This window comes from Maylandia zebra, unplaced genomic scaffold, assembly GCF_041146795.1.
Source record: "Maylandia zebra isolate NMK-2024a unplaced genomic scaffold, Mzebra_GT3a scaffold03, whole genome shotgun sequence".
In the NCBI taxonomy this organism is placed as follows: domain Eukaryota; kingdom Metazoa; phylum Chordata; class Actinopteri; order Cichliformes; family Cichlidae; genus Maylandia; species Maylandia zebra.
This window is the reverse complement of record NW_027490033.1, coordinates 4,204,476-4,225,957: the sequence shown is the minus strand read 5'-3', so window position 1 is coordinate 4,225,957 and position 21,482 is coordinate 4,204,476. Positions and strand designations below refer to the sequence as shown.

At 39.6% G+C, this 21,482-nt stretch overlaps 1 protein-coding gene and 2 non-coding genes across 3 annotated transcripts in view; 2 read left to right on the top strand and 1 right to left on the bottom strand.

The window, feature by feature from the left end:
- LOC143415747 (uncharacterized) overlaps nucleotides 1–9,114 on the top strand; it is a 46,459-nt gene extending 37,345 nt beyond the window's left edge. The window contains exons 5-6 of the mRNA XM_076881145.1: nucleotides 7,282–7,501; nucleotides 8,278–9,114. Coding sequence (XP_076737260.1) covers nucleotides 7,282–7,501; nucleotides 8,278–8,363 — 306 coding nt within the window. The 3' untranslated portion in view covers nucleotides 8,364–9,114. The remainder of the gene's footprint in view (nucleotides 1–7,281; nucleotides 7,502–8,277) is intronic.
- Nucleotides 9,115–16,521: 7,407 nt separating this feature from the next.
- Nucleotides 16,522–16,640, bottom strand: LOC143415804 (5S ribosomal RNA). Its single transcript, XR_013096243.1, has one exon. It is a non-coding gene; the product is annotated as a 5S ribosomal RNA (ribosomal RNA).
- A 323-nt stretch (nucleotides 16,641–16,963) lies between these two features.
- On the top strand, nucleotides 16,964–17,082 carry LOC143415803 (5S ribosomal RNA). The gene has a single exon (XR_013096242.1). It is a non-coding gene; the product is annotated as a 5S ribosomal RNA (ribosomal RNA).
- Nucleotides 17,083–21,482: the final 4,400 nt, after the last annotated feature.

Below are 21,482 nucleotides of genomic sequence, written 5' to 3'. Positions count from 1 at the left end.
ACATAGCAGCAGCTTAGCAACCACATTTCCTGTCAACTTTGTGTCTTTGAGCCCATATATGGCATATATACATCAACATGAAGCGCTACACAAACATGACTGCAAAAATTTATAAGCTGTTTGTCTGCACAGCCAAATATGTAAAGATATGAGTCTCTGTCTGTATACAGTTTTACACATGTTTGGTTTAATACTTAATAGCACAAGGTCATGAATTGTTAATTAATGCACCAAACATAATAAATATTACATGAAGTTGATTAATAAAAATGTTCCTTCTAATTATGTTACTTTAATTTTACAAGAAATGTGTACTACCCATTTTTTTTTTTTTTTGAATGCATTGACGTAAAGTTCCCATCTGGTCAGCTGGTCAAAATAGAACATGTTTGCAAAAGTGCTCTGATGTTTTCGGAGATGTCGCTAGCTCAGCTAACAGTCAGCTGACAGTCAGCTGACAAAGTGCACCGAGCTCACAGCTCCGGTGTTCCAGCTAAAATGTTTTTTACGTTAACCGGTTAGATTTGTGTGTTCCACATTTTGCATCCACAGATTCTCATCTTTACCGAACGGTCGTCTCTTTCTGCCTGCTCTCGTGTCTCTGTAACATAAATAACGAGCCGACATTTTCCTCACAACACCAGCGATCAGCTCGACAGACCCTCAGTTTACCTGCACACATCCTGCTCACCTGTCAGCTGTTTAACATCTGCTCCTTATTCGTAAAAACTTGCCCACGTTACCTGGTGATAGTCACAGTTTAATGTGGGGAGCTGCAGCTTGATATAACGCAGTGTCGGTGCATTATTCTGCACAAGTTAAGTAAATGTAGTTTTTTTTTTCTGGAGCTCAGGGCTGCTGGAGCTTATGTTTCCGTCACAGTGACTGACCTGGGATAAAGACGACAAACGGGATTTAAACGGAGAGTGATGGACACCTAGAAAAATACAGAGCAATTCATCACCGGCTGACATCCAGTCACCGGCACACAGCTTTAAATCCTCTGCTGAGTTTTAGCTCTCAGTGGTTAAACACTGGACTTAATTCACTCAGGTTCTGTCTGGCAGTTCTGGCAGTCCTGACCCCTAGGGCCAAATGAAATAAATAAATACATCATGAAATAAATAATTAAATGTGTCAATAATTAATTAATTGAATTTGTCATAAATATGTATTTAATTAATGTTAGTTAATTAATGACACATTTAATTAATTATTGACACATTTAATAATTATTTAACAGTGTATTTAATTAATTCATTTTGGCAGTCCTGGCATTCCATACAAAATGCACGCAATATTTTTTTCTGAATAAAACAGTGTTGTTTACAGTGGGAAGAAACTGTAAAAACTGCATTTTCTAAGGACAGTGCAAGCAAACACTCTCCACTTGCAAACAACCCCCCCCCCCCCAAAAAAAACAAACAAAAACAAAATTAATTGTTAATTGTAGGAAAACTCGCAGTAAACAGTCTAAACTCTTAAATGTTTGACATGAGCTATCTCAACTAAAATAGAGGGATACAGTTGACTAGAGAAAAAAGTTATTTGGATGTGTTACCACTTTGCCAAGGTCTGCAAGAAGACCCAAAGTGTCCCCCTTAAGTTATGCATACACTGTGCGATTTTTTTCAGTCACATTATTCATCAGCTCCTGCTCAACCCTGTATGATTCAATCGAAGGGGTTAGAAGGTCGTAGGTCACGGTGCATGGTCTCACAATATGCGGCCCAATGCTCTGATGCGACCTCAGTGCTCACACTGTGCGTCTATAACGTGAACCTTATTACACAAAATCTGTCTCTCCCTCTCTATCTTTAACACACACACACACACACACACACACACACACACACACACACACACACACACACACACACACACACACACAATGTCCATCCAACTCTTTTCACGGTTCTTGCGGTTGTGATAATTTTGTGAGGCCACATTGAAAAGGCTCGGACGAGCTTTCCAACGTTCTACAAGTTGGGCCTCCATCACTTGTGTCCAGATCACACACTGCACTGCCATACTACTTTGTTTTTTTCATTTCCATTTCTGTGTTTGTGTGTGTGCAGTGTGACAGGTTGTGTTAAATCGGCTCGTGGCACCGCTTCAACCGTGCGATACCCTCATGAGGGGCGACCAGAATTTCTAACAGGTTTGAAATTCTGGCCGCAATTATATGATTGCTGATCGGGAGCTGGTCATGAGGTGTTAATTGCTTCTTGTTACCCCAACCTACTCGATGCATGACACAACTAAGGTGAAACTTGGGCCGATTCCCAAAACGGTTGCACGACTGAAAATTCATCTTAAATTGGGCCAAAAATCCCACAATCTGGCCCAATTTTTGCTAACCACTTTGACCAGCTTTAGATCAGAGGGAATTTGTTTTTACTGTGAACTGAGAGGATCCCAACCACAAATAGCCATTTGCTTCTGGAAAGAAAGCTTTATGGGCAGACTAGACTATGACTGAGCTATATGGCCACAATGACAACAGTATGTTTGATGTATCAAAGGTGATCCTTTGAAATCTGAGAACACTGTGCCAGATGTTAAGCCTGGTGGTGGAAGGATCATGCTCTGGGGCTGATTTGCTACCAGTGGCACTGATCACAAAATGGATGGAATAATGAAGGAGGAGGACTACTAAAGTGAGTTTACAACCCATAATTGCAACTGACCTTCAGAGGTAGAAAACTTCTATATTCAATGTTACGCCAAATCCTCAACTTATTAGTAAAAGAAAACAAATTTCATTATATAATGTCAAGAGATGCATTCTAAGACACTTCTTCAGCTGAGAATCAGAGAGGAGAAACACACAGTTTTACTTGTTGCTTAGCAAAGGCAGCTCTGAGCTCTCGCACGAGAGTGAAGGTTCAGGGACTCGCAACTCTGAGACTGCCCTGGTCTTTATTTATACATCAGTGGGTGTTTGTTCCTTACATTGGAATGTGGAGGTGCATATGTGTGTGTGTGTGTGTGTGTGTGTGTGTGTGTGTGTGTGTGTGTGTGTGTGTGTGTGTGTGTGTGTGTGTGTGTGTGTGTGTGTGTCAGAGTGTGACCCCATAAACGACTTCCCTTAACCTGCTGGTCTGGAAAATCCAACAGTTCATCTATAAGTAAAAAAGGTACTTAGACTCAAACTGACATAGCTACGTTTATCCTACCGTAAAACAATAAAAGAAGGTACAACCTTTCCCATGCTCCCAGGATGTGGGTGTGAATGCCAGAGCACTCTGGAATGCACACAAAGCCTTTGCAGACTATTAAGGATCGCACATCCTATCACTACCATATGCAAACTTATATTATTAAAAGGTTATACTGACAATTTTCTATTGACATATAATATGTTCTGATGACATTCAGTTGGATCTGATTTACACATCAGAGGCTTGGTCAAGTAAATGAACATGAAATATAGAGAAGAAAAAACTGCATGAGAAAATATTCAAAATGTGACTTTCCGTGAAGCCGTGCTGTCACACTGTGGTTAGACTGAGGGTTTGTCAACCGTCAGATGACAATGCATCACAGAATTTTTGCTAACCACTTTGTTCTTTTCATGACCACAACTCAACACCCTGCAACCTGGTAATGCACCGTGTGCCAAAACTGTGAACAACTGAATCTATTCTGAGAGCAGAAGAAACTTCTATGAATGCAATAACTCTAGATGTTATCACGCTAACTACATATGTTATAATGCAATCTTTGTGTAATTTAAAACTCTGAAGTCAAGGTTATAAATGGCAGTTTTTGATTACTTTAGAGTTTATTTATATATTTCACTTTTACAAACTGCTTATCTTGCCTTGTTTGGTGTCTTTTTTTTTTTTTTTAGCACAGCCGCAGCATATATTTGCCTCCACTCCAATAACTTCCCCTTTCCTCAGCAACCAAATGCCACACTCTGGCATATAATTTTGTGAATGCCTGACATGCTGCATTTTTTTCCCAATAGGAAGAGTCATGTTTTATTTCAAAGTTTTTTGGGGTTTTTTCTATCCTTAGATAAAACAGTTTTTATTATTTCTTCCTGCACTCAAGCTGCTGACAGTATTTGGGAAAATGCATGGGCTACATTATTTTTCACAACTCTGGTTTTACTTGATCCATCAGCACAATTTAAACACTTTTATGTAGTTTGAAGTCTGCACTTCTTACCCAAATTGAAACAAGACTCAGTAAATGTTCGAAGTAATCTTAACTTGATCATGTGATTTGGATGCTCCAGCTTGTCTGTAGACTCATGTTCCCCCTTTATTACTTCTAACAAACTTCACTGCAATTCACAAATTGTTTTACCAGCAAGTGAGCGCACCTCTATGAAATCATACATTTTGGCATTTTGCTGGTCTGGAGTATTCAGTTGTGTGTCATAATAACAATGTCATAATCTTCCCAGCAAATTCACACCAGAGTCAAACTGTGCAGTGCTCAGCAAAAGCTCAAAAATCCAGGAGCTACATCTCCGACTCTACAGGCCTCAGTTAGCATGTTAAATGTTAAAGTCCATGACAGTACAATTAGAAAAGAGTTGAATAAGTGCGGCTTGTTTGGAAGGGTTGCAAGGAGACAGTCTCTCCTCTCTAAAAAGAGCATGACGGCACGGCTGCAAATTTGTTAACAAAGTTGCAAAGAATACCAGCACAAACACCTCACACCAGCTGTCAACACGTGGTGAAGGGGTGATGATTTGAGCTTGTTTTGCAGCTACAGAACCTGGGCCCTTGCAGTCATTGAGTTTTCCATGAACTCCCCTGTTTACCAAGTACTCTATAGTCAAAATGTGTTTGGGTCACACAGCAGGGTAACGTTCCCAGAATGACTGAAAAAGACAAGATTCAAGGTGTTGCAATAACCCGCTCACAGTCCAGACCTCAACCCAAAATTCAGTGCAGGGAACTTAAGATAGCTGTACTTAAACAAATGTCAGAAACTTCAATGATCTGAAGAAACAATGTAAAGAAGAGTGAGCCAAACGTCCTTGTGAAACACTGATAGTCATACTGAAACAATTTGGTGACGCTGTTGCTGCTAAAAGGTGGCTCTATAAATGACTGAATCCTGGAGTGTTATTAGTTTTTCAGAGTATGCTATAGATTCCTATGAAAACAATCTTTTTCACATGACTGTGTGTTTGTTTGTTTTCTTGTGACTGTGCTATGAGGATTAAGCTATTATTTTCTTAACAGTGCAGCGGAATTTGAATTAACCCCTTTCAGTTCACCTACTACACCAACATTACGGTAGATGATGCTCTCATCCACCTCTGACATCAATCCCTTGCCTGGAAATTGTTTGGAGCACTGTGAGAATCATGCCCTTTGATTTCTCCAATGCTTTAACACCATTATACCGACAATCCTGAAGGACAGGCTGGGTTACACAGGTGTGGACCATCACCACATGGATCCTGGTGAGTCTTACCAACTAGTGATGTGTCGTTCGTGAACGAAACAGCTGTTAGGACCGGATCTTTGAAGTGAACGACGCGAGCCGGCTCCTTATTGGGAGCCATGTTTTGTTTTTTTTTCTCTCACCCTCTCTCTCGCACTTTTTTCCACTTCGCTTCGCACCGTGAGCCTTGTGCTTTGCGCTAGGATGGGGGGGGGGGGGGGTAGTTACACTCAGTAGCACAGGAACAGAGCGGGAGGGAGAGAAAGAGAGAAAGAGCCAGGGACAACAACGTCACATTAGAAAGGTATAGTAATCATCCACAACTATTTTCAGTTGCAGATGATAAAGGATTCAGAAAGTTTATTCATGCAGGTCCATATGACAGAGAATATGCATCTTCTTTTTGTTTTCATATTTGAATTTATATTTAAGTGTGTTGTGATTTGCAGTGTTTTGTGTTGTTTCACTTTAAAATTGTTTAAAAGGAAAAAGCTGAAAATTTAAGTAGTTAAAATTTGAAATGTAAATAGTTGGTTTTTGTATCATATGATTTATTTATTACATTTTATGTGGAGTGAATAAATAAAAGTATATTTACGGTGGCTCCTACAGACAAAGGACGTAAAAACTCCAAAACACGTACAAAACCCAACAGAAGTGCTCCAGGATGCTAGGCGCAGTGTTGAGCTTTTGTTACCTAGTGGCTACACAAGCCAGCAAGTACCAATGACCGGATTTAGTGTGTGGTAGTAACAGGTAAATGAGTGCTTGTGTATAAATACACACACAATATACACATGCTTTCAATTGTGTAATTTAAGTGATTTAGGTAGCTCTGTTTTGGAAGTTCAGTTAACGCTAGAAATGTGTTTTGGAGTTTGTACGTGCTTTGTCTCTAGGGGCCACCGTATATATTTATATATAAACATATATAAATAAAAATACTTTTTTTTACATTAGTAATTCCTTTTGTGCATAATTAAAGCAACAAAACAACCTGAAGAGCCGGTTGGGAGCCGAAAGAGCCGGTTCTCTAAAAAGAGCTGGAAATCCCATCACTATTACCAACCACCCTCAATACACAAGTGCCCATAATTATGTGTCTGAATGGGAATTCTGCAGTATAGGTACGTCACGGGGAACTATCACAATATAAACAATAGACTTCTCCTAAACTTTTGATAAATGATTCCTGCAAAAGTTATTTGATCAGTCAGTAATTACTGGTAAATGGGGACCACGGGACGTACAGAAGACTGACTGAGGACTTTGATGACTGGTGCCAGCAGCTCCGCCTCCAGATTAGCACTGGGAAAACCAAGAAGCTGGTAGGACAAACATTCTCCACCTAAGAAAAGTGAACAGGGAATAAACATTAAGATAGAGGACTCAGAAGCAGTGTGTTCATCTGACCAATAAACAGTAGCAGACACATCTCTACATTAGCTGTTCAGAGGAGACTGTGTGAATCAGGCCTTTATGGCCAAATAGCTAAGAAAACACTACTAAGGAAGATCAACAAGCAGAAGAGATTTGTTTGGGCCAAGAAACACAAGGAATGGACATTAGACCGGTAGACATCCATGCTTTGGTCTGATGGGTCCAAATTTGAGATTTGATTCCACCTGCCATGTCTTTGACTGATACAAACAAGGTGAACTGATGGTCTCTACATGCATGGGTCCCACCATGAAGCATGGAGGGGGAGGTGTGATGGCGTGGGGGTGCTTTGCTGGTGACACTGTTTTGGATTTGTTCAAAACTGAAGTCACACCGAACCAGCATGGCTGCCACAGCATCCTGCAGCAACATGTCATCCTAACAAGTTTGCATTTAGTTGGACCACTGTCTTTTTTTTTTCAACAGGACAATGACCCCAAAGACACCGCCAGGCTGTGTAGGAGCTATCTGACCAAGAAGGATAGTGATGGAGTGCTGTGGCAGATGGCCCGGCCTCCACAGTCACCTGACCTAAACCATATTGAGATGGTTTGGGATGAGATGGACCGCAGAGTGAAAGCAATAGAGTCAACAAGTGCTCAGCACCTCTGGAAACTCCATCAAGACTCTTGGAAAACCATTTCAGGTGGTGTGCAAAGCAATAATCACAACAAACGGTGGCTGTTTTGAAGAATCTAACATATAACATGTTTTGAGTTATTTTTAACATTTTGGTTTGCTACATCATTCCATATATGTGTCATTCATAGTTCTGATACCTTCAGTGAGAATCTACAATGTAAATAGTCACGAAAATGAAGCACAATTTTGTCTTAACCAGGTAACTTAAGGGTTAGCTCTGGGTTTTATGTCCTACAAAGGTGATTTGCTTTTTACTGGGGTATATTGCCATGGTAACTTGTGCTTTAGACCCAATCTGTCCCAGACTGGAGCCATATCTGAACTCTCTTTTTATATTCTGTCTTTACTCTTAAACCTTGCAGCTGACAGAAAAAAAACTAAATCATCAAGCCAGGTTAAGGTTCAAAGTTGTGGTTTAAAATCAACTAATTTTCACTGATTATTTTATTCACAGCATGTTTTAAGTGTAAAGTAGAGTCTTGCTGGGAAAATACATTTTTTCTTGCTATCAAATTAAAACTACTCAATGAAGCACAGGCTGCATCTGGAGACAAACTAAAGTGATTCCACGTCTCTTCTGTTAGTCTGTGAGAGAGTAAGCTTTAACATTTGAATGTGTCCAATCTGACGTTTCAGAGCTCTAATGTGTAGCAACTGCTTTACAAATAATAAATTCAAATTAAGCTGTTTAATCCTCTCTATGTGCTAAATGCTCATTTTAATGCAGCGTTAATCTCATTGTTTTAACAGTGCTGCATTTTACATTGTCTCTGATTGCAGCAGGCGGCACTCATCATGTTGTGTGGAAGAAGACTTCAGCTGAACAACAACACATGACATATTACACCCAAGTTAACAAAAACTAAGCCAAATGCGTTTTCGGCATTTAAAAAAAAATGTAATTATTCTGATTGTTTACCTATTTTTTAGACACCTTTGTTTTATTTATATAAAAATAATTTCAAACAGCTGCCTGCAAATATGCCTCTTTACCATTAAGCCAGGTGTGAATGACAACCTGCAGCTGCAGGCTGTTGTGGTCATTGGTGTCACATTAGGTTTTGAACCACAAACAGAGACGTTTCTTAGAACTTGTGGGCTAGTGATGTAGGTGTTGATGTAAATGGCTGCTTAAGGCGGTGCTACAGCAATGTATAAAAACTGAAGCTCCCAGAGCCAAATGTTATTTGTTCTTCCATAACTGAGGTGAACTATAACCTGCTCAGGTAGAATTTAATAACAGCGAGTCTGAACTGCACTTGACTTGATCTCTGCTCATCTCCAGGCTTCACTTCTCGTTCGGTAAGAATTTGTTGGCTTTTGCATACTTCCAAGAAAGAAACTTACTCTCCTGCCACACTTATACTCACATTCAGACATGGGCTTCAAAACATGCTGGCATCATCTGGGTTCTGTGAGCATGCAAATCATGCATAAGCAATGTAATTACTGCATGTCGAGACAGATGCCTGTCTTCATTGATTCATGTACAAATCAAGTTGAACTTTAATTCCACTTTCAGGGCATTTCAGTCGCTGAAGTCATCTTCACCACCTGCTCTTCCAGATGACAGACTTGTGCCCGAACACCTGCAGTTAACCAACCAAACACTGATCAGTAAGGTAAAAAATAAGGCATATATCCTCATTTGGAAAATTGTGAATTCAATCTTGATAAATTTCTAATATAGTAATTACATTTAGCAAAAGTGTTGTCTATTTATGATCACATCTATTATAAATATCAGTGCTAACACAGCTGTGACATGTATGAAGATAATATTTTGTTGTGATAGCTAAGATACAGGTACTATTATTAACTGCAGTCAGCCATTTACCTATGTACGGTTCAATGTGTGGATGTAAGTAGAGAACTCTAAATGCCTTTAGGTCCACTTCATAAATTCATGCAGAAGCATGCTTCCGCTTTTCGGGGTGTTTCAGTTTCAAAATAGAAGTTTCGAGAGCTGCGAAAAATTACGTGATGGTCGTAAATCAGTGAAAAGTGGCTCTTAAAATGTAGGAAGCAAGAGAGAAGAGAAAAAAGGAGCGTGCTTTTGGTCTCAGTATGTGACTTTAAAGGGTCACCGAATATGTTTACATATTTTGTCTGGCCAAGAGATGGTCATAAAAAAAAGTACTCACGTCTCTTGGGTTACAGATCTTAGGCCACTCCTCTTTACAGAAACTCTCTACATCCTTTAAGTTTCTTGACTGTGTGACTGTGAGGCCTGTCGACTGACTAAACCAATCTGTGACCTTATAGTCCTCCATTAGTACATACTGAGATCAGCTTGATGTGACTCAACTTGTTTTCCATTGCAATCAAGTACCACCTAATGTGCGTGGGGTCATTACAGCAAAGTGGCCAAATGTCTGTGATGTCGTTCATATGCGACACGAACACCACAACAAAGGAAGATGTTGCAGGGGAACTGTAGACCTGAAGAAGGTCGATGATCTTGTATTGTCCCTGTAGACCTCAGTAAAAAGTCCTTTGAGTGCTCTTTGGTCTCGCCATGATGGTGCAGAAGTTGGAATGGAAGAAACTGATACTGTGGACAGGTGTTCACACAAAATAAACTGAGATCAGGAGAATCTGTAACTGATTAATTGTAATCCAATCTGTGTGCAAGAATTCTGGTTTGGTTATAGGGGATCAAATACTTAGTTCAATCAATAACATGCAAATCAATTAAAAACCTTCATGTAATGTTTTTTTGTCCTGGATTTTGGTTGTTCTGTCTTTCTCCATTAAACTCAAACTACCATAAATTTTAGAGACTGTTCATTTCTTTTTAAGGGAGCAAAATTACAAATTAAGCAGGAGATCAAATGATTATTTCGACCAGTGACAATATTTTTGCTGCTTTAAATTCTTATTCTGGAAAATGTTCCTGTATTTCTTTCTCCAGGAAACAATGAGGATCCTGTCTGCCTGTTTGCTGCTTGTGCTGCTCTTTGACACTGGATGCTCAAAACGAGCTAATCGCCAACTCAAATGGCCGCAGCAAGAAACCCGTTATAAAAGGTTTATACGAAAACATGTAGATGCTAATATGACTGTGGAAAAATGTGATACAGAAATTTTAAAAAAGTGGATCTACGATGTTAACCACGGTTGTAAGTACACAAACACGTTCATCCTTAGTAATAACAAACAGGTCGAAGCCATTTGTAATGGCCAAGGATCACCTTATAAGAATACTATCTTTACAAAGAGTACAGCAAAGTTTAGTATTGTTATATGTAAACTAAATAATGGAGCCAAGAAAAGAAACTGTCAGTATAATGGGAGACTTCTCAGTAACGTGAGTGTTGTAGTCCGATGTGAAGGAAGGTTACCTGTGCACTATGTAAAGAACATACAGACTTTTGAATCCAATAACGCAACTACAGGAAAAATTTCCATGGACTCTAATTCTGTACCCACAAATATACATTTCTGAGATAACAAAAGAGGAACATTTAGCATCAGCTCTAACTAGAAGTGACTGGAAACATCTTCCATATCATAAGTTTTTACTTGAGCCTGTCTTTTAAGTGCATACATGTTTTGCAAGTGTTCAACTTGCATTTCCACTCATATTGTATGAAAAACAGTTAAACGATTTTTACTACAAATGCAGGTAGAAAAAAAACTGTATTAAATGTTACTGATAAGAAAAAAAACAAAGAAGTAAAATTTTGTTATTTGGTTCTTTTATCATCGATACTGATATATTAATAGCAATGACTTCAGAATACAGATGTACAGTTACGTATTAAAATAATGTGAAAGGTGATTTTGGTAACTCTGGGATCCTGCTTGCTTCTAATAAATGATTTATTGTCTGATCACAGAGTAAATGTGTAAAAAAAAAGTTCTTTGAACACTTCAAACATCAAGACTCACAAGTTGACATGTCTTTGCTCAGTGCCCTGTGTGTTTTTATATTTTATAGGATTTTTTGTTGTATTGACAAATTGCAGTTTCAGTGGTTCTTGTATAATTAGAATCCACTATGTACTTATTTTGTCCTCAATTACAATAAACAAACACAGCACAAAAAAGGCAAACACAATAAAAACTATTTGCTGCTTCTGAACCATTTGTTCTAGTATTTTGTTGCTGATGAATAAAACTCAGGCTCAGGAAGTAGAGCGGGTCGTTTACAAATCAGGTTTTTTACAAAGGTTGCTGCTTCACCTCCTGGCTCCTCCACTCTGTATGTCAGAGTACTGTATGTTCTGCATTAGAAGGCGCTCTAAAAGTCCTTTAATTTTCTAAAGAATCAATAGTGCGCCTTATGTATGAATTCTGTTTGTGGTTACTGACCTCAAACTGATTTTATGTGGTACACAGTGCTCAGAAATCTGTCAAAAAATGTTGCACTACGACTTTGGTAAGCTACGACGTCGCACTGCTTGATGGATTTTCGGAGCATTCGGTTATCGTAGTCATGAGCCTCACAGAGTAATCTGGGTCCAAAACTCCGCTGCAGGTCCCAAAGTCAAACGAACACTGCAGCATCACTGAGAGTTAAAAACTGTCTAAATTCTTTCATCTTTAATAAAATCATCAGCGTTGCTGCTTTACCAGGTGTTACAATTAAGTTTAACATCCAGACATCCATGAAAACATAATTTATTAAATTTAATGGAGTTAGAAGTTAGCAGGAAGTTAGCTCGCTAGTTTCCATCTAAACATAAGCATGTTCTGACTGAGAGATTTCTGAAAAAATTCTAACGTACAGCTCTGCTATCACTTCCAACATAAACGAAGACAGAAAAAAACAACAACAGTGACTCTTGGTACTGAAGTTGGGCTAGCTGGTATATAATGATGTGCTACCTGATTGCTAGTGACACAACTATGTTAGCATAACATGAACACAGTGAAGCTGGAGGATAAATGCTAACTTTTTTCCACTCCATAAAAAATAACGTGAGGGTTCCCGATGGTTAGGGACAAATGCAATCGTATTTGTCTAGATGCCAACCCGAGGCCTGGAGTTGCCTACCTCTGGACTAAAGTCAACTCACTTTGGTAATGTAAATATAATATGGCCAATATTATAGTTATTATATTAATCATTATTAGTTATTACAGCATTAAACTTGAACTCGGGGTCAAAGATTCAAGTTGCAGTTATTTATATTTCCTATCACCTTAAATCTTCACTCAAAGACAAGTATCTTTGACAGTGTATATATATATATAGATGTATTATATATATAAGAGACAAATATTGTTCTTTTAATATGTTGGCATTACTAAATTTGACTCAGTGCTTACATATATGTAAAAACAAAATGTACGAGCTGTGATAACTGTGTCTGATAGAATGAAGAGTAGACTCATATATAAAATATTCCTTTATTGGGTGAGAAAATCAGACCATGTCATAACTGCTTTAAGTCATACAGAATAGATATCAGAGCCTTAAACAGGCAGACTTCTGCTAAATGGGTCAAACTGGGCAGAAAGTATACAAACTAGAGATGGCACGATACTACTTTTTTATGTCTGATACCGATATCATAAATTTGGATATCTGCAGATACCGATATGAATCCGATATAGTGTGTTTTTTAATCAATAAAACTGTTTTTTTAATATCTTGCTGCTTTTTGTATAAGTTAATACTCAAGTTAAAAAAAACAAAGAAACACTAAAGTTATTCTGTTATACCTGTATGCAAAAAATACACTGCACCCAAAATATTTCATAGTTCAACAATACTGATCAATCTAATAAACTTAAAACTACTCCATCCTCCCTATTCTGGTATTTTAAAGAGTAAGCAACCTAACTAATAGGGTTCTAAAACTCCCAGCAACGCCCCCCCCCCCCCCCCCCCCCCCCCCCAAAAGAAAACAGGGAATCACCCTCCACTTCATGATGCTTAATAGGGCTGAACGATATATCGCATTTGCGATAATATCGCGACATGATCAAGTGCAATTTTCTAACCGCAAAGGCTGCGATTATACTCTGGACATGTCCAAATTCATGGGCTGCATCCTCCTGAGGCCGCATTTGTAGACCGATTACGTCACAGCGACGCGCCGAAGGCTGTCCAAATTACTACCATATCCCAGAATTCATAGCGCGGCCCAGCCAAACTCCAGTTTCCAACAATGGCGGCCGCTACTAAGTTTTAAAATTACTCATACTAATCTTTCTGGGTCACAAAATAAACTTTTAACATATTTTCAGGCGAGAAAGTAGTTGTGTAAACATCAAATATCTGCTCGGTTTATCAAGATATCCCATATTTGCAAAAGTGCTTCGACGTTTTCAGAGGCGTCTGCTACCCACCAGCTCGACAGCTAGCTGGGAGCTCGAGGGTTACTGATGCGGCCGAGAACGGCACAACTCCCGGCACATCATTTTCAGATCACCGCGGAGTTTCGCTCCTCGGGTTAAACGTGATATATAAGTCACTTAGACAACCTACAAATGTTATTGTTGGGCTTTTTTCAGTGTTTTGTTTGTTCGTGAGTAAATCGGTTTGGCTGAGATTAAAGTTATTAGATTAGATAAAATAAAACTTTATTAATCCCCCGGGTGGGTTCCTCCTTGGTTTTCACACAGCTGACTAAACGTCAAACAGAAAACTTATTAAACAGAAGTATGAGACAGTCGAGAATTTACGCCAGTGTCTGGTTATATTTTAGATAGCAAGAAGCAGACGGCCGAGTTTATTAAACTCCACCGAGACAGCGGTGACGCTAATCAGAACTAGCCTTCTGATTAGCTAATCAGAACTAGACCGTCCAATTTCACGCCTTTAAATTTTAAAGGCGTGTTTGTGTGTGTGTTTATACAATTGCTATTATGTTTGCACTTTATGTGTAATGTTACTGACTGCAGAGATCAGTAAGATGTGTGTATTTTTTATTTATTAGTTTTATTTATTTAATATTATTTTTTAATTGAATGACTGTCTAGTAGTTCACAGATGTCGAAAAACTGAGTGTGGTAAAGCCACTGATTTTGTTTATGTATATTTCTGCAATCTGCACATTGTACTGACTTTCATTTTAATGTTTACACCAGGGTTCCTTGTCAGCACTTTATGCTCAGATGTTTGTAAGCTAAAAATAAACTATTGTGTATGTTCAAATATACTGTTGTGATTGAAGAAGTTAAATAAAAATGTCAGTCATCAATTCATGCATCACCTCATGTCATCATAACAGAGGTCTGTCTTCCAGGAAAGAACAGTTTAAAATTAATGTAATATAGTATTGGCCATACTATATGATGTATTGCTTGTCTTTGTTTAATAATACAGAAGACAAAGACCTTAAAAAATAATCGCATATCGCATCGCAATATTGGGGCAAAAAATCGCAATTAGATTATTTTCCATAATCGTTCAGCCCTAATGCTTAATCGACGTAATCAACTTTGATTTGATGCAGTGTGAAATAAAATGCACAGAAATCAATTATTTTTTCAAGAATAATTAAATAGATTCAACATCTTTCTTCAACAGAACTGCAGACTGCACAGATGGTTCCCAAAGGAAAAAGTACTACAGCTTACTAGGGTTTATTAGACTTAATAGTTACTATATACAGTAATGGACTTCTATACATTTCACATCAGATTATTTATTAAAAGCGAGACATTTTAAATAAAAGAAAAGTATGTCTCTGTGCCCCCCCCCCCCTTTTTTTTTTTTCCCTGTTAATGTCCTATCGGCCCCCCTGGCTAAACTTTGCAAGATCTACCCCTGCACAGTTACCAGCCGTCAGCTCCTGGTGTAGAAAGTAATAGTTTTTTAAAGGATGACGTGAGGGTTAAATAAATTCAAACAACAGCTTATCAAGCTTAAACGTGCTGCTGTTGTTCAGCTGCTGGTTTCCTCTTTCTGGTGCAAAGTGGGCCAAAAACAAACAAGAGAGACGGAATTGAAGTAGCAGCAGGAGAGGGAGGGAGAGAGAAGAGGCAGTCCCTCCATATATTGGTTGTTAAGCTTAACGTGGGAATGCTTTACAAACATTCAGAGATGAACTTACACATTTGCTTTACTTCTCTCTGGGATCACTTTCTCGAAGATGAAATGCTGGTTTGGCAGCGAGGCTCCAACTGCTCAACCAGACCACCGACAGGTCTGGCACGCCACAGCAGCTCTATCACGTGACGCATACTGCTCTGACGTGCTATGGTTATGAGCCGAGTTATGCCATGTTGCAAGTTTTGTCAGGTGCTTTTTTGATATTTAATGGATCGGATTACATTTTTTATTTTTCTCCGATATCCGATCCAGTCATTTACGTCAGTATCAGACCGATACGTAATATCAGATCGGTTCATCTCTAATTAATAAACTAATACAAGTAGCCACTGGTTGCACTGATGTGATTAGACTCTTGTGAGTCATCAATCTCTCAAATGTCCTTCTCTCTCCTCCAGGGAAACATCTTACCGACCAGAGCTGCAAGCCGCTTCCTCCAAATATGATGAAGGTGTGTGATTTTCAGCCACAGGGACACTTTCCAAGTTTCAGGAAATGATTTGTGGTTAAAGTAGCAGGACTGTCGAGCACATTTTTATATTTCAAGATGCCGTTTTTTTAAAAAGGAAAATATGACAGCCAAAAGCTTTGTACCTGTGCAAGTCTGTCAGATCGGTGCATTTATATGAATATGACGCAGTGTTTTTTTTTTCCTGTAAAATTCTGTAAACTATAAACCAAAACTGTGCTTCTGCTTTTTAGAATTATATTAAATCCAACATGTCACATCTTGTTGTTGTTTTTTCTCTAACTTACTTCATGTCTCCATGTTATACTCTGCAATAGTACTGTGATTTGTTCGTTTAATCTGTTATTGACAGTGAGGTGCTGCTCTAGGTTTTATAGTAGTTACTGTCAAAAAGAAACATAACTTAAATATTCCTTGATTAGCATGTAGGAAATGATCATTGAGGCGCTTTTGTGCTTCAAGGAAAGCAGGAGGAAACTAGAGACTACAGGAAGGAGTAGTGAGAGTTTTAGCGCCCTCTGCAGTTTGTGTGTGTAAGTGCAAAAGCTTACAGCACCTGGTATTCCCAGGCGGTCTCCCATCCAAGTACTGACCAGGCCCGACCCTGCTTAGCTTCCGAGATCAGACGAGATCGGGCGTGTTCAGGGTGGTATGGCCGTAAGCGAGAACGAAAAAAGCACAGAAACAGCCTTTTTAAACATGCTGTGATGACACATGCACACGTTTTCTCTTCTATATAGAAGTTAAAGTCTCCAAACGACAAAAATGTTAGAATTACAAAACACACGGTTCTATAATAATCTAACATATGTTATTATGGAGATGTTACTGTGGGAAAAGTATTTCTGCAGCTCAGTGTTGAAGCTGCAGTTAACAACGAATAGCTGCATGCTTTCACTGTAACATATAAAGCTTGGCACAATAATATATATCAAACTGTGAGACACTTGCCACTTATAAAATGCCCTTTATATAGCAAAGCTTTTGCTTACGGCCATACCACCCTGAACACGCCCGATCTCGTCTGATCTCGGAAGCTAAGCAGGGTCGGGCCTGGTCAGTACTTGGATGGGAGACCGCCTGGGAATACCAGGTGCTGTAAGCTTTTGCACTTACACACACAAACTGCAGAGGGCGCTGCTGCTCACTCACAGAAAACAGAACCAGAAAAAAAAACTTCATTAAAATGCTTATAAAAATAAGGCATTTCGCTTTTGTGCAAAAGTTGATAATCATCTCACTCTATCTACTTTTCTGGTGTGTATTTTCCAGCAGAGGTTTAGCTCTGTGTCAAGTGTCTGACATTTTGTGGATGTCAGAGAGCATCATTATTATTTCCTAACTTTAGGTTTCAAAACAGGAGGGAGACTGATATTTACTCACAGTAAATATCAGTCTTCCTCCTGTTTTCTATTTTGCAGAGCCTTATTGATGAGCCACAGCTGTTGTTTTATTTTCTCCCCCTGATATCTGTAACTTTATCATTTAAACTGTTGATATGGCTCCAAGCAGCCCCATTAACTTTGTAATTGGCTTTTGTTTCCTCCTTTCTCCTCTCTATTATTTACTGCCGATATATTGTGAGTTTATATCAGTAGCATTTGAGCAAAACCTGGTGAGGATTTAGAAGAGCTTCAACATCCCATTAAATTCAAATTCAAATTTTATATGTCGCATACACAGTCATACACAGTACGATATGCAGTGAAATGCTTACACAACTGCTCGTGACCTAAAGAAAAAAGAAAAGGCTATGAATAAGATAGGAAATAAATATGAAAATTTATGGAAATGAAGAAATATAATGTCCAGTGTTGTGCAATCCACATTATGTCTTGTGCAGAGCAAATATGCTTAAAGTGATTTAAGTGATGAAGTGAAAACAATGTCCAGAATGTCCAGTGTGTGTGTAAGAACCATATGTGTGGGTCAGTACTGTGTGGTGGTGTGATTGAGAGACCGTATCACCTGCGGGAAGAAGCTCCTCCTCAGTCTCTCTGTGTTGGTCTTCAGGGAGCGGAATCGCTTTCCTGACCTCAACAGAGAGAACAGTCTGTTGTTGGGATGGCTGAGGTCCTTCACGATCTTCCTGGCCTTGGTCCAGCACCGCCTGCTGTAGATTGAGTGCAGGTCAGGGAGCTCGGAGCGGATGGTGCGCTCAGCTGACCGCACAACCCTCTGTAGAGCTCGTCTGTCCTGCATGGTGCTGTTCCCGAACCAGGTTAAGATGTTTCCCGTCAGGATGCTCTCTATGGTGCACGAGTAAAAGTTCCTGAGCACCTTGGAGGGCAGTTGGAAGTCTCTCAAGCGTCTGAGGTGGTAGAGACGCTGACGGGCCTTTTTCACCACGGTGTTGATGTGACAGGACCATGACAGGTCCTGCGTGATGTGAACTCCGAGGTATTTGAAGCTGTCCACTCTCTCCACTGGGCACTCGTTGATGACGGGGGTCTGGTAGTTCCTCTCCTGCTTAGTGCTGAAGTCCACTATCAGCTCCTTTGTCTTACTGAAGGAGGTTGTTCCTCTGGCACCAGTTCTCCAGATTCCTAATCTCCTTCAGGTAGGCCGTCTCGTTGTTGTCAGAGATGGGCTTTGATCTCATGGTGAAATATTAAAAAGTATACACATTAAAATCTTTTAATATGAGGTTGTACAATGTCTTAAATTGACATGGCTAATGCCTATTAACTTCTCATCAGTGATCATGGATGAATAATGAAGGAGGAGGACTACCGCACTAAAGTGAGTTTACAATCCAACATAGAAACTGACCCCCTGAGATGGAAAACTTTTATATTCAATGATACTCAAAATCCTCATTCTTGACTTATTACCAAAAGAAAAAAAATTATTATATGTTCTGATGACATTCAGTTGGATCTGATTTACACATCAGAGGTTTGTTCAAGTAAATATATTCAAGTCAAGTGAAATAAAGAGCAGAAAACATTTCATGAGAAGCAATGCAAAACGTGACTTTCAGCAAAGGCCTGCTGTCACAGTGTGGTTAGACTGAGGGTTTGTCAACAGTCTGATGACACTGCATCAGAGACTTGTCTTTAAACACTTTGTTCTTTTCGTGACCACAACTCAACACCTTGTGAGTGTTTGCAACCTGGTAATGCACCGTGACCCGAAACTGTGAACAACTGAATCTGTTCTGAGAGCAGAAGAAACTTCTATGAATGCAATAACTCTAGATGTTATCACACTAACTACATGTTATAATGTAACACTTTGTGTCATGTAAAACTCTGAAGTTGTCACGGTCCCCGTGCCTGCTCGGCTGGCCCTGTGTGGCTACATGTTATGTTTTGTCTTTTCTCTCTCTCCTCTCTCTCTGCTCGCTGCCTGGGCGGAGCTCATTGTGAGCTCCCGGCCTCCACCACCTGTAGGCAATCACCTGTGGCTCCTCACCCTGTTTGCTCCCGATACTTAAGGCAGTGACTGAGAGCACCTCGCCGCTGGACTATTGAATAACGCTCGTCAGTGCTACTTTAGCCTCAGCCAGTTTTGAGCTCTGTCCGTAAAAGTTCCGTGCTAACCCTTGTTCTCTGTATGCAGATTTCTCGTGTTTTGGTTTGGAGACTCTGGACGCTTTTCCCGACCCCGCTCTGCACCCCTGGGAACCCTGGCCCCCTTCTCCCTCACCTGTATATAGTGCACCTGGAGTGTGTAAATAAACCTGTTTTTCTGAGACTTCAGTCTGCGCCGAGTCCTCCCTGCTCCTCCGTGACAGAAGTCAAGGTTATAAATGGCTGTTTTTGACAACTTTTGAGTTTACCTTTATATATTTCACTTTTAAAACTTTACAGTCATCATTTCATTGGGACTAAATCTAAGCAGGAATGTTTTTTAATCTCTATAAAAACGTTTTTAATCAGTCAATTTTAATATGAATTGAAAAATATAAATTGTATATTTCAAAACTATGTTTAAGTTGCTGATGCTTTTAACTGGACTTGGAGTATACATGCATAATAAACTGGACTGGGTTAAGAACACAGCTTCACTCTACAGGAAGGGCCAGAGTCGTCTCTATTTTCTGAGGACAATGCTCAGGATTTTTTCCAAATCTGTTGTGGCCAGTGCCATCCTCTATGCTGTTGCATGCTGGGGCAACAGGTTGACGGTCACAGGTGCCAACAGACTCAAACTGATCCGCAAGGCCAGTAATGAGTGGAGATGGAGATGGACTCCTTCAGGGTGTCTGAGAGGCAGATGTCGTCCAAGAAAAGAAGCACATTCAGTGAGAGACTGAGATTACCCAAATGCACCACTGAACAACACAGGAAATCATTCCTGCCCGTGGCCATCTCCCTGCACAACTCCTCCATCTAATACAGTTATACCCGCTGGCACATGTTCTACAGTAAAATAACAAATGACATAATTCACAAGTTAGAGTTACAGTTTTTCTCAGTCGCTTTGGTGCGTTTCTCAGATCAGAATTGAAATTCTCATAACTATTAGTTCAACCTCTACAACACTCAGTCATTTGTGCACATCATAGTAGCAATTTCTCCTCTCTCTGAACAAACTGCAAATGATTTTGGACATGAATCAGTTGCTTCCATACATTTCCCTGCTGCTTTCTGACATTTCCATTTGCTTATGTCATGTCAGTCAAAAGTAATCATACCTATGGATGCTGAATAGTCGTTCCCAATAAAACGAATAGTCATACATCCATTGCTTGAGTCATCACACACAAAATTGTTGAACTAGTTATCACATGCCAAATATTGGCCATCTGTCAAGCAAATCCTATACCTTTCTGTATCATTGTTCCTGGAAATGTCTCCGAAATTGAACAATTGATCTCGGGTGAATTACAGCTGTCACTCATGAGGAGGCGTGTGAAAGTTTAGTTGTAACCAATGACAAACAACTTGTTCACTGTCAATTATGGATGAATCCTGTGAATCCCCAATTGGCAAGCATATATAAACTGCGCAGGAGCTAGTGTGTACCATTTCTACACTTCTGTGACACAAAATGGAAGGTCAGCAACGTGGAAGAGGGGTGAGGATGCGGGGAGGAAGGGGAAGGGGAAGAGGGAGAAGAGGCAGATATAGGCGGATTCCTAATGAAATAAGGGCTACAATTGTGGACCATGTTGTCAATCACGGCCTCACCATGGAGGAGGCTGGTCGAAGGGTGCAACCCAATATTGGAAGAACTACTGTCAGTTCAATCATTCAAACATTCCGTAGGGAAAACAGGTATGCAAACAGTAATACACTGTACTGTACTGTGCCATCTCAGACACATCACATGTTACTGTACTGTATTTGCAATTTCACAAAAAGTTCACTCTGCACCACATAGGATTGTAAGACAACCTCGCGGAGGCGGAAGAGGGCCCCTTTTTACCCCACGGCAAGATGAAGCCATTTGTGCAATGGTCATTGCAAACAATGCAATAAAGCTGAGAGACATACAAAGCGCTGTCATAGAGAATTACACGGTATTTGGCAATATTGAATCTGTTCCAATTTCAAC